Genomic DNA, 12,532 nt, shown 5'->3' with positions numbered 1-12,532 from the left:
CACTCTGTATTTCCCCTTTGTTCAAACCTACATGTGTGCTCAGACCTGATTCTTTAAAGATTGCATAGTGTGTTTCCAAACGAGTCCACTGCTGGAAGAAAATTCCCTAAATTCCTAACAGCATTCCATCTATAATGCAAAGTGAAAACATGCATTCGAGTTGGTGCAAAACTGAGTGTGCAAAGAACTCTATGTTCAGCTACAAGTGGGCAACTTCCACTAGTTGTCACTTCTGTTCCGAGGAACTTCCTTTGTCAAAATCCAGTTGTCATCATCACATTTAGTAAGCATCGCACTCTTTGAAAGCCTATCAATTTCCAGGTAAACAGCAACCCTCTTCCCCCGTGTCACACCCCCCAACCCCAGGTGCCATGAAGTCCCACACCTAGAGTGGTACTCCCCCAGGATGCCCCCAGGTTGATGCAGCAATCCTCCTGGCTCCCTCTCCTCTCCCTCCTCTTCATCCCCATAGCCCAGGGTGAGTTCTGTGGCACAGAGAAGGAGCTCGGAGCTCTTTCCACCTTGAGCCCATGCCTTCCCTCATCTAGGTCCTCCCCTCATCTAAGAGATCACTTTGTAGAGCTGCCGGCTCTAAGGAGCATTACGGCAGGGGAGATGCCTAGTGCCTATGCTCACCACCCACTGACCCTCCCTCATCTTATAACTAGTCCCAGCATCCAGCTCCACTGCAAGACTCAACCCAGTGTCCTAGAACCATCTCTCCCTTCCAATATACACACCCGCATCCCAACATTGACATGCCAAGATGTGTTCCCCAACACTGTCCCGGAAAACAATCCCATTGCTGCTTGAAATTGAACGTAGTGTCCATTGTTTCCCCAAAACCTTGGTATTGGGTGTGCACTGCCCCCACTTCCTGCAACCTCCGGGCCATGCAGAAACATGCAGGAGTAGCAGAGAAGTTAGAAGTTCTTGTGGAGTTTGTCCACCAGAGGGAATGTTGGACGTTAAACCCAGAATTGGTGAATGTATTAAAACCCTACATGGGTACATGACCAAGCTCAATACCTGGATCAGAAGCCAACTACTGAGACCTCCTGGGAAGAAGGATTAAAGTTTCCTTACATGGAGCAGGCTGTTGATTCAATCATTTAATCTTATGTATTGAGCACTTACAGTGTGCAGAGCACTGTACTAAGCATTTGGGGGAGTACAATGTAACAATAAACAGACATATTCATTGCCCATAATGAACTTACAGTCTAAACTTTTGTCCCAGTATTCTCTGTGCTACATTTCTCTGGGACTGATAGAAAAATTCATTTATATTTTGGTTGGTCTTCCTCTTATAATAATAATAATGTTATTTGTTAAACACTTATTATGTGCTGAGCTCTGTTCTAAGCGCTGGGGTAGATACAGGGTAATCAGTTGTCCCATGTGGGGCTCACATTTTTTAATCCCCATTTTTACAGATGAGGAAATTGAGGCATAGAGAAGTTAAGTGACTTGCCCAAGGTCACACAGCAGACCAGTGGCAGAGCCGGGATTAGAACCCACAACCTCTGACTCCCAAGCCCAAGCTCTTTCCACTAAGCCATGCTGCTTCTCTTGAGTCTTGCTGCCATCCTCTTGTCCATCTCCTTCTTCTGACCTTGAACTTCTTTCCTCTTCATGTATGGCAGGCCATGAAGAAAAAAAAAGACAGGCTGCCACACTCCCACCTTCAAAGACATCTTTTTTTTCCAATTTTTTTTTTGTTTGTTTAAGCTCTTACAGTATGTCAAGCCCTATACTAAGCAGTGGGTTAGATACAAGATGATCAGGTTGGACACAGTCCCTGTTCACAAAGGACTCTGTTCTCTAATGTCGTTGTTCGGGGAAGATTGTCAGCAACAGTTTACACAAAGTAAATGCTCAATGAATATCACTAATTGATTCATTGAATGATTGGAGAGTTTTCAATTTTTTTATGGTTCTTTTTAAACGTTGATTATGCGCCAGACACTGTGTTAAGTTCTAGGTTAGTTAAACAATAATCAAGTTGGACATACTTCTTATCCCCTGTGAGGTTCACAGTCTTAATCCCCATTGTACAGGTGAGGAAACTGAGGTACAAGGCAGTTAAGTGACTTGCCCAGGTCTCACAGCAAACAGTTTTCAGAGCTAGGATTAGAGCCCAGGTCCTCTGATTCCCAGGGACATGCTCATTCCACTAGGCCATGTTGCTTCAATTTAACTGTTAGTTTTCTTTAAAAGTGGAGTAAAATGAATGCTCTTGTATCATGAAATACTTAATAAACCTCACAAACAGGCAGCCAAGGTTTATGAGGAAGGGAGAGATGTGCTCATAATGGTATTTTAGGATTATGAGCCATAAAGCCATATGAAGGATGGACTGAACTGTGGAGGAACTAGAGACAGAGAAGCAGAGCAGAGGTTGTAGTAAGGAGGTGATGAGGTCATACAGCAGGGAAATGGTCATAAGGGTGGAGAGGAAATTCTATACAAGAGGGAGAAGGCTGGAGAATTCTCTTCAACCAGATCAACTCTGGAGAAGGAGAAATGGCGAAAGGACCAGTGAGTGTTCCTATGTTGCCATGGCCCACAGCCTAGTCCTATTCCTGCCAGGAGGGTTCTGGGGTGGCTCATGAACATATCATATCCCAGGTTCCATCCTCTCATGATGGCAGAACTCCTTGTTCTAATGATAATAATAATAATAATGATATTGGTATTTTTGAAGCACTTACTATGTGCCAAGCACTGTTCTAAGCACTAGGGTAGGTACAAGGTAATAAGGTTGTCCCACGTAGGGCTCACACTCTTGAACCCTATTTTACAGATGAGGTAACTGAGGCACAGAGAAGTTAATTGACTTACCCAAAGTCACACAGCAGATAAGTGGTGCAGCCGGGGTTAGAACCCACAACCTCTGACTCCCAAGCTCTAAGCCAGGCTGCTCCCTACCCTGTTCTACCCTGGTCAGAACCATCTAAGAGCCCAGGAGGTTCTGTGGCAGGTTGCCTTCTGGCCAAGGTCAAGAAGATCTCCTCCCTCTGTTGTGGGTTGAGCTGGAGGAGTGAGCTAAGCCTGATATCTTCTCCATGGGCACTCAGAAAGCTCAGAGTGACTACGGTGTCAGAAGAAGCAAGGTGGGAGGGGAGTGGGACAAGACTGAAGCAAATGGAGCAGGCTTTGCCTGTCAGACTTTCCCACCTAGACCCCTGGGCAGGATCTCTGCCAGCCCCTGGGCCCACTGAAGGGAGGAAATCTGCCACCAACCTGTGTACCCTCAGCCCCACCCAACCCCACATGACAGGGTTGGGTTCACAACAAGAGGGGACAGGGCCCAGAATCAGGTCACCGTCTGTAAGTATGGCTCATTGGAACTCTGCTTCCCTGTCATGGGGGACTGTTCTGCTCTGTGATCTGTCCTCAATGAAGAGGGGTTCCTGTCTCCCCTGGGAGAGACTCTACCCCAGGCTCATCCACCCACCCACAGTTGCCAAAGCCAAAGGTAAGATCCATAGCCTGGGGGAGCTTACATACAAATGAGAAAGCAGTCAGTCAATCAATCAATTGGCCTCCTCGCTGCCTCCTGTTTCTTTCCTTGCAGTCCATACTTCACTTTAGATCATTTTTCTGAAAAGGGTTCAGTCCACCTTTCCCTGCTAACCTCAGAAACCTCCAACGTTGCCCATCTACCTCCAGACCATTAGTTTTAAGACTCAGTCAGCAAACTCCCTCCTACCTTACATTGCTGATCTCCTATTACAACCCAACCCATCTACTTCACTCTTCTAATTCATTCAATTGTATTTATAGAGTGCTTACTGTGTGCAGAGCACTGTACTAAGGGCTTATGCCAAACTACTTACTGTACCTCGATCTCCTCTGTCTTGCTGCTGGTTCCATGCTCTTGTCCTCCCTCTGCCTTAGAAGTTCCTTCCATTTCATTTTTCTAAAAAATCATTCAGACCACACCTCCCTACTCCTCAAGAACCTCCTGTGGTTGCCCATCCACCTCCATATCCAGTAGAAAATCCTTACCATACACTTTAAAATACTCAATCAGCTTGCCCACTCCTACTCTACCTCACTGATCTCCTACTGCAGCCCAGCCCTCACACTTCATTCTTCTAGCCCCAGCTTGCTCACTCTGCCTCAAGTTCATTTTTCTGGCTGCTGACCCCTTTCCCACATTCTCCCTCTGGTCTGTTAGCTCCCTCCCCTTCCATATACACCAGGCTACTACTCTCCCCACCTTCAAAGCCTTATTAAGGTCACATCTCCAAAAAGCCTTCTCAGATTAAGTCCTCTTTGCCCAGATTCCCTCTTCGTATGTACTTGGATCTGTATGCTTTAAGCACTTGATATTCACTCCCAGCCTCAGCCCCACCACATTTATGTACATATCTGCAATATATTAATGCCTGTTCCCCACTCTAGATTGTAAGCTCCCATGGGCAGGTAACCAAGGGATGGGTCTAGCAATTCGGTTGTATTGTACTCCTCCAAATGCTTCTGATCATACTATGCACAAATAAGCACTCAGTAAATACCAGCCAAGGGAATCCTCTGCAGCACTGTGTCTTTCATCTCAGGGGCCTGGCTCAGGTAACCTCAGAGCACAGGTTGGGGCAGGGTTTTTGTTATGTTGTATATTACTGGGACAGCAGAAAGACAACAAGGCAATGCTAACTTTAACAACTGGAACTGAAGTTACAGTGGATCGAAGTAAGTGACTTATTGAATAGTATTTCTTCATGATAAGAAAGGCATTTGGTAGCACAGCAGTGAGAGGAACAGGCACTATGCAGTCAGTTATTTGCTCCTCTTAGCATGCCAAGGGCATCTAGACTTCAGAGGACAGACATAGTGATAATAATGGTACTTGTTAAGTGCTTACTCTGTGTCAAGCACTGTTCTTAGTGCTGGGATAGATACAAGTTAATCAGATTGACAGTTCTTGTTCCACATGGGGCACACAGTCTTAATCACCACTTTACAGAGGAGGTAACTGAGGCCCAGAGAAGTGCAGCGACTTGCCCAAGATCACACAGTAGACTTATGGGGGAGCTGGGTTTAGAACCCAGGTCCTTTTGCCTCCCAGGCCTGGGTTCTATCCACTAAGCAAAACTGCTTCTCTGTCATGGTCAGTCCCTCAATCAATCAATTGGATTTATTGAATATTTATTGTGTACAGAGCATTTTACTAAGCACTGGCAAGAGTACAGTATAACAGAGTTGGTAAACACATTCCCTGCCCCTAAGGAGATTAAACCTCTCATTTATTAACTGCTTCTGGTCTTCCCTAAAGGTCAGAGCTGGAGTTGTGTCTAATAACCTCACAGCCTGATTGTGTTCAGACTCTGGGCCTGTGGGCTTGGCCTGTTATAATAATAATCATAATAATGTTGGTATTTGTTAAGTGCTTACCATGTGCCAAACACTGTTCTAAGCACTGGGGTAGATACAAGGTTATCAGCTTGTCCTACGTGAGGCTCACAATCTTAATCCCTATTTTACAGATGAGGTAACTGAGGCACCGATAAGTTTTGATTTGCCCAAAGTCACACAGCTGACAGGTGGCAGGGCCAGGATTAGAACCCATAACCCAGGACTCCTAAGCCCGTGCTCTTTCCACTGAGCCACGCTGCTTCTTAACAGAGGGTTTATTTGATTTAGCTAGAACATTGCTCTGAGTTCCCATCCTAACTATCCTTGAAGCAAGCTCCTACCGTGTTCAAAATGCTATTTTATAGGGGCTTGAGAATATGCACCTGAAATAGTAGCATGGAAGTAACATGAAGCAGGGAAACACCTGAAAAGCCAGCATGGTATAGTGGATAGAGCATAGGCCTGGGAGTCAGAAGGACGGGGGTTCTAATCCAGGCTCTGCCACTCGTCCGCTGTGTGACCTTGGGTAAATCGCTTAGCTTTTCTGGGCCTCAGTTACTTCATCTGTAAAATGGGGATTAAGAGTGTGAGCCTCATGCAGGACAACCTGATTACCTTGTAACTACCCCAGCACTTACACCATTGTTTGGCACATAGTAAGTGCTGACCACATACCATAATTATTATTAGTAGTAATATACCCATCCTCTACCCTAGAGAAATTTACAATTCATAGCTCCTAACTTTGTGGTTTCCTCCCTGAAAATAAACCTGAACATGTTGCAAAGTCTTAATGGAATGTCATGGGAAATCATAAATAAAAAGGTAAAGCAATGAATGGTGATATGAGAAATGTCAGGTAGAGCTTGTGTAGGCCTGAGATAGCACAGACAGGGCCTGTGGTGATGTTCCATTTTCACCGTTACTGTGTGGTTTGCCACAATTGAAGGAAACTTCACCCAACACCTCCTGAAAGGGGCCTCTGGGGCCAGAGGGGCTTAGGCAGCAGGGAGATAAGAGGAAAGATTCCTCTCCCTGCCAGAAACCACCCAGAGCCAACTGGCCTCAAATCCAACTGTCCTCAAATCTGGCCTAAGGACGGCAGGAGGTTCAGGCCCTAACTGGTCCCAGGTTTAGTCTGTGGGAGTGGGGGAAGCAGAGAGGGGTGGGGACAGAGATCAGAACTGGGCTGGGGAGGAGAGAGGTAGGTAGGACAGATTCTGCTGCATTCATTCACTTATTCATTCATTCAATCACATTTATTGAACACTTACTGTGTGCAGAACAGTGTACTAAGCACTTGGGAGAGTGCAGTGCAACAATAAACAGACACATTTCTTGTCCACAACGAGTCTACAGACTAGAGAGGAAGATAGGTATTCATATAAATAATTAAATAACAGATATGTACATAAGTGCTGTGGGACTGGAAGCAGGGAAGAATAAAGGAAGCAAGTCAGGATGATGCAGAAGGGATTGGGAAATGGGTGAAGTGGTGGCTTAGTTAGTGAAGACCTCTTGGACAAAATGTGCCCTCAATAAGGCTTTGAAGGGGGGGATAATAATTGTTTGTTGGATTTGAGGAGGGAGGGCATCCAGGCCAGAGACAGGATGCGGGCCAGGGGTTGGGGCTGAGAGAGATGAGATTGAGGTACAGTGAGAAGGTTAGTATTAGAGGAGTGAAGCAAGTAGGAGAGTAGCGAGATGAGGAAGGAGGGGGTAAGGTGATGGAGTGCTTTAAAACCAGTGGTGAGAAGTTTTTGTTTGATGCGGATACCCACCCAGAGCCAACTGGCCTCAAATCCAACTGTCCTCAAATCTGGCCTAAGGACGGCAGGAGGTTCAGGCCCTAACTGGTCCCAGGTTTAGTCTGTGGGAGTGGGGGAAGCAGAGAGGGGTGGGGACAGAGATCAGAACTGGGCTGGGGAGGAGAGAGGTAGGTAGGACAGATTCTGCTGCATTCATTCACTTATTCATTCATTCAATCACATTTATTGAACACTTACTGTGTGCAGAACAGTGTACTAAGCACTTGGGAGAGTGCAGTGCAACAATAAACAGACACATTTCTTGTCCACAACGAGTCTACAGACTAGAGAGGAAGATAGGCATTCATATAAATAATTAAATAACAGATATGTACATAAGTGCTGTGGGACTGGAAGCAGGGAAGAATAAAGGAAGCAAGTCAGGATGATGCAGAAGGGATTGGGAAATGGGTGAAGTGGTGGCTTAGTTAGTGAAGACCTCTTGGACAAAATGTGCCCTCAATAAGGCTTTGAAGGGGGGGATAATAATTGTTTGTTGGATTTGAGGAGGGAGGGCATCCAGGCCAGAGACAGGATGCGGGCCAGGGGTTGGGGCTGAGAGAGATGAGATTGAGGTACAGTGAGAAGGTTAGTATTAGAGGAGTGAAGCAAGTAGGAGAGTAGCGAGATGAGGAAGGAGGGGGTAAGGTGATGGAGTGCTTTAAAACCAGTGGTGAGAAGTTTTTGTTTGATGCGGAGATGGATGGGCAACTGCTGGAGTTCGTTGAGGAGTGGGGAAATGTGCCCTCAACAGTTTTGTAGAAAAATGATCTGTAGCAGAGTGAAATATGGCCTGGAGTAGGGAGAGACAGGAAGCTGGGAGGACAGCAAGGAGACGGATGAAGTAATCCAGGAGGAATAGGATGAGTAATTAAATTAACGTGTAGCAGTTACATGTTACAATTGGTGTAACATGTAATGTGTAGCACCAGAGAAGGGTAGAATTTAATAATTTTGTGATGGTGAGACTGACAGGATTTAGTATTGGGTTGAATATGTGGGTTGAATGAGAGACAGGATCAAGGATAACACCAAGGTTATGGGCTTGTGAGACAGGAAGGAGGGTGGTGCCATCTTCAGTGATGGGAAAGTCAGGGGGAGGACAGGGTTGGGTGGGAAGATAAGGAAGACAAGGCTTCCTCTCGGAGCCTCCACATGCTGGCCATGTTTCAGGAGCCTCAGCTGAATCCCAGACTATGGTCTTTGTCCTGAAGAACAACCAGAGCTTCGCGACTTGCCTGGTGAAGGATTTCTACCCCAAGGAGCTGAGCTTGACTCTGTCGGTCCCCCACCCCCCACTCATAGAATCTCTCAAGTCCACTGGCCCCTCCCCCAGGGGAACCTACAACACTATTGGGATCGGACAATTCAGCAAGGCAGATACAGTGACCTGCTCTGTGCGACACAGCTCTGTGCAGATAAACATAACCAAAGGGCAGGATGCAGCCCCAGGTCAGGGTTGGGGATGGAAGGCCTGGGTGTGGGACCAGGGGCTCAAGGTGTCCATGGTAGCTGGCTCCGACGCTGACCCCCGACAGTCAACCTGTCACATGATCTCCAGAACGAGGCATTGCTGGGGGAGACATTGACCCCTGAGAGTTCCAATGACCTGGGAATTAGGGAAACTCCTAAACATTCACCTCTTCCTCTTTCTCATTTTCTTCTTCCTTTTCCTCCTACTTCCTCCCTCACCCCTGGGTTGCCACTACCTCCTCTCCCAGAAGCTCTTGGGGACTGGATCAACAGTGCCTCATTGATCAGAAAGGCAGGACATCAGAGTGCCCATAGACACGATTTCTGTCAGGGTGGTCTCCAGACAAGAGCACCAAGAATCTGATGATACTTTTCTTGTTGCAGCACATCCCAGTTCAGAAAAGTCCAGGCATTCTGACCCCGCAGGTCCAGAAAGAAGATCCTCAGTTTCATTATAATTGAGGGTTCTTTCCTCAGAGATGTTCATCTCCTCCCTGGTCACCTGCTTCTGGATTTTATTTCCTTGACAGCCCGCAAGGTCTTCCTTTGATGAAACCAAAATCTCTCCTGCTTTCTTTTCAACCAGTTTCTTATGGTTTAACGCTCTTACTACATGAAGAATAACCATCCAGCCTCCTCCTCATGAAAACCTTTAATAGGTATCACCCCTTAGTCTTCTCTTCTCTGGGCTAAGCATCTCCAATTCCTCTCATTTTTCCCCACAACATCTATTTTTTACCTCGTTCGATATTGCTGTCACTCTTCTTCTGAACTTTCCGGTTTCTCCATATCTTTTACAAAGTGAACAGAACAACACCCAGTGTGCTAACAAGGATCCTACCAAAAGTGAGCATAATGGAAAAATCCTGGCCCTCTGGTTACTTTGCTGCCTTTTAAAGAGAGAGCTACATTGCTGATGCATGTGTCAGCTTAGGTTCCCCGATGACTCCTTGATCACAGCCTTTGAAGGCCTCCTTCAAATCCTTATTAAAATCAATCTCTTTAAAGAGACATTCTCCTTCTAACCCCTTATTCCCCTATTCCCTCTCCTTGCTGCATCGCCTATGCTCTTGGATCTATACCCTTTCAGCCCTTGATATTCTCCTCACCCTCAGCCACACAAAACATATACATATCCACAGTTCATTTTACTGTCTTCCCCTCTAGAATGAGAGTTCCTTCTGGGCAGGGAACAGGTCTACAAACTCCGTTGCATTGTACTCTCCCAAGAGTTTAGTATAGTGCTCTGCATACAGTAAGCACTCAATAGATGCCATTGATTGATTGATTGACTGATTGCCATTAGTTCTGCCCTATCAGTTCCTCCTGAGCCTGTACTTGTGGTGTTCATACTTTGTGCCTATAAGCCCTTTTTTAGCACTTTAATTTGTAGCACCCAATCCAATATAACTATGTTTTACCTCCTTTCCTGCCTTTCAAGGCATTCAAAACCTACCAGATTTAGTATCTTCTGTAATTTCATGAGGATTTTTTTAAATTCTTTGCCCTTTAACTTTGTTCTACACTAGTCTCTCTTGTCTTCTCCCCTCTTCAAGACACATAATAATAATAATAATGTTGGTATTTGTTAAGCGCTATGTGCCGAGCACTGTTCTAAGAGCTGGGGTAGACACAGGGGAATCAGGATGTCCCACGTGGGGCTCACACTCTTAATCTCCATTTTACAGATGAGGTAACTGAGGCACAGAGAAGTTAAGTGACTTGCCCACAGTCACACAGCTGACAAGTGGCAGAGGTGGGATTCGAACTCATGACCTCTGACTCCAAAGCCCGGGCTCTTTCCACTGAGCCATGCTGCTCCTCTATTATCATAATTATCATAATGGAAGTGTATGACATCTGAGGCCAGATGCCTTCTCCACAGATACCCACTTCCCTCACCATGAAATCACTGCCCCCACCACTGGGCTGGATCAAATTAGATCTCCAACTTCAGACAACTGGGTCAACAACAGCACAGCCAGGACTCCCCAGTTCTAGGGGGCTGCTGCTTCTAGAGCCGAGAGAGTTGGCCAGTCTCCCCTCCCTACTTATATTCTGCAGTCATGCCTCCATAATCCTGGCTGTGTCATTTTTTTCTTTTTAACTCCCAAATACCCTCGTTAGACTATAGCCAACTTCAAAATCAATGTGTACATCACATTAAACTGATTGCATGTTGTAGTTCAAGTAATAACATTAGAAGAAATCCAATTAGATCGTCCTGTCCCCCCCACTAGCCCTAGCCCCAACCTTTACTACCGGCCTTTCCTTCTGGGGCTTTATGAGGGAATCTTAACTAGCCAAGTTAAAAGGTGTTCATGTACCACTTTCCCAGAGGCTCTCTGGGACCAGATCTGTAGGTCAGGTCATCTGATGGCTCAGAGAGAGTATTCCCTTCAGGAGGGGGCCTTGAGCTGAAAATGATCACAGGCCCAGAATACTTGGAAGCTGATGATACTTTTCTTGTTTCAGCACATTCTGGTTCAGAAAATCTGCAGGAATTTGTCCTCACCTGTTCAGAACAGACCTTCACAGGTGAGTTTTGGCTGAAGAAGAAGAAGTATTTAAGGTAAAGACCTTCAAAGATGGAGATGCTCTCTTCTGCCTGGAAGTTTTCCTCTTCGTCCAGCTGAAATCTCTCCTACTTTCTTTTCAACCAATTTCTTATTATTCGATCCTGAGTGACATTTATTAAATATTTCACTAGTGAGGAGGCTGAGCGGCGTCTTCTACACATACTGAGGATTGTCTGTAAAAATACCCTAGGTAGATTATGGGCAGCTTTAAAATTAATGTATGTACTGCTCTTGAGTAGAAGGAGTTCTTGGTCATGGTATCCCACTAAATGCCCCAGACCCAGACCCAGGCTTGATTGGCCACACCCTATATCCCCTGGTTTATAGAAAGTCCCTTCTGTGACTTTCCCTCTCTGCACCATCCATGGCTGCAGCTTGGATTGCTACTTTCTTCCCACAGCCTTCAACTCTGCTTTCCTCTCCCTGAGAAACAGCCTGGAGGGAGCAGGAGGTCTGGATCTGCCCTATCACAGAAGGGATGGACAGGAGGTGGGGACTGGGGCAGTGAGGCCTATTCAGGTGATGGGAAAGGGCTTAGTTGGGGGCTCAGAACCCAAAGAGGCTGCTCTTGGGCTTCAACTAGGAGGCATGGATCTGAAGTCTTTAATTCTGTTCAGAACCCTATCAGTAAGCAGATGGAGTGTTCCTAGCTGCCCCAGACCACTGGTTTCTAGGCCCAGGCTCTTTTCATTAGGCCATGGTGCCAGCCAAGTTGTAGCCATAGCCAAGGAAGGAGATGGAGGTGTGGTGGTGCATTATGGTGAAGCCTGATGCTACTCTGTCCTCCACAGGAACCGTGAGTGGGTCAACATGCTGTTCATTGTCATTCTGGCACTCAGAATACTGCTCATGAAAAACATCACACTCAACCTTCTTCTGACAATCCAGGCCTCTTGCTACTGAGGTAAGGGTTGGCCCCTCCTATCTGAGACCCCTCCAGACATGAGAGGCATAAAGCACCCCAACCAACCAAACTGGCTCCCCAATGGCACATAAGTCTGGTAGCTCAGGCAGTCGGTGGAGGTGAAGATTCTGGGAAGATGTGGAGGATAAATGAGTTGTATCCCTGATAGTCTTGGGTCCAGAGCTGGGGGCATCAGGTGGGCCTTATATCTTCAGGAGCTTGGTTAACCTGGGTAAATTTTCTTTTAGGCTGCTGGAGAATCCTGACTGGGACACCACCGCCTGCTTTCCTTTTTTTCCACTGGCCCTGGGTTACTTTCCTCTCCCGTGTCTGGAACAAAGACCTGTTGCTGATTCATTTCCTTGGCAGCTATTATTTGGGTGCAAGACGTTGGGAGAAATTTC

General features: G+C 46.3%; 1 gene segment (V, D, J or C); it reads left to right on the top strand.

Annotated features, from left to right (window-relative positions):
* Positions 1 to 8,368: 8,368 nt before the first annotated feature.
* LOC114805459 lies at positions 8,369 to 12,127 on the top strand. The segment is given in 3 exon segments: positions 8,369 to 8,624; positions 11,121 to 11,217; positions 12,016 to 12,127. Coding segments are annotated over 3 exon segments (465 nt in total).
* Positions 12,128 to 12,532: the final 405 nt, after the last annotated feature.

Source organism: Ornithorhynchus anatinus, chromosome 2, assembly GCF_004115215.2.
Source record: "Ornithorhynchus anatinus isolate Pmale09 chromosome 2, mOrnAna1.pri.v4, whole genome shotgun sequence".
In the NCBI taxonomy this organism is placed as follows: Eukaryota; Metazoa; Chordata; class Mammalia; order Monotremata; family Ornithorhynchidae; genus Ornithorhynchus; species Ornithorhynchus anatinus.
This window is presented reverse-complemented; position numbering and strand designations above follow the sequence as displayed.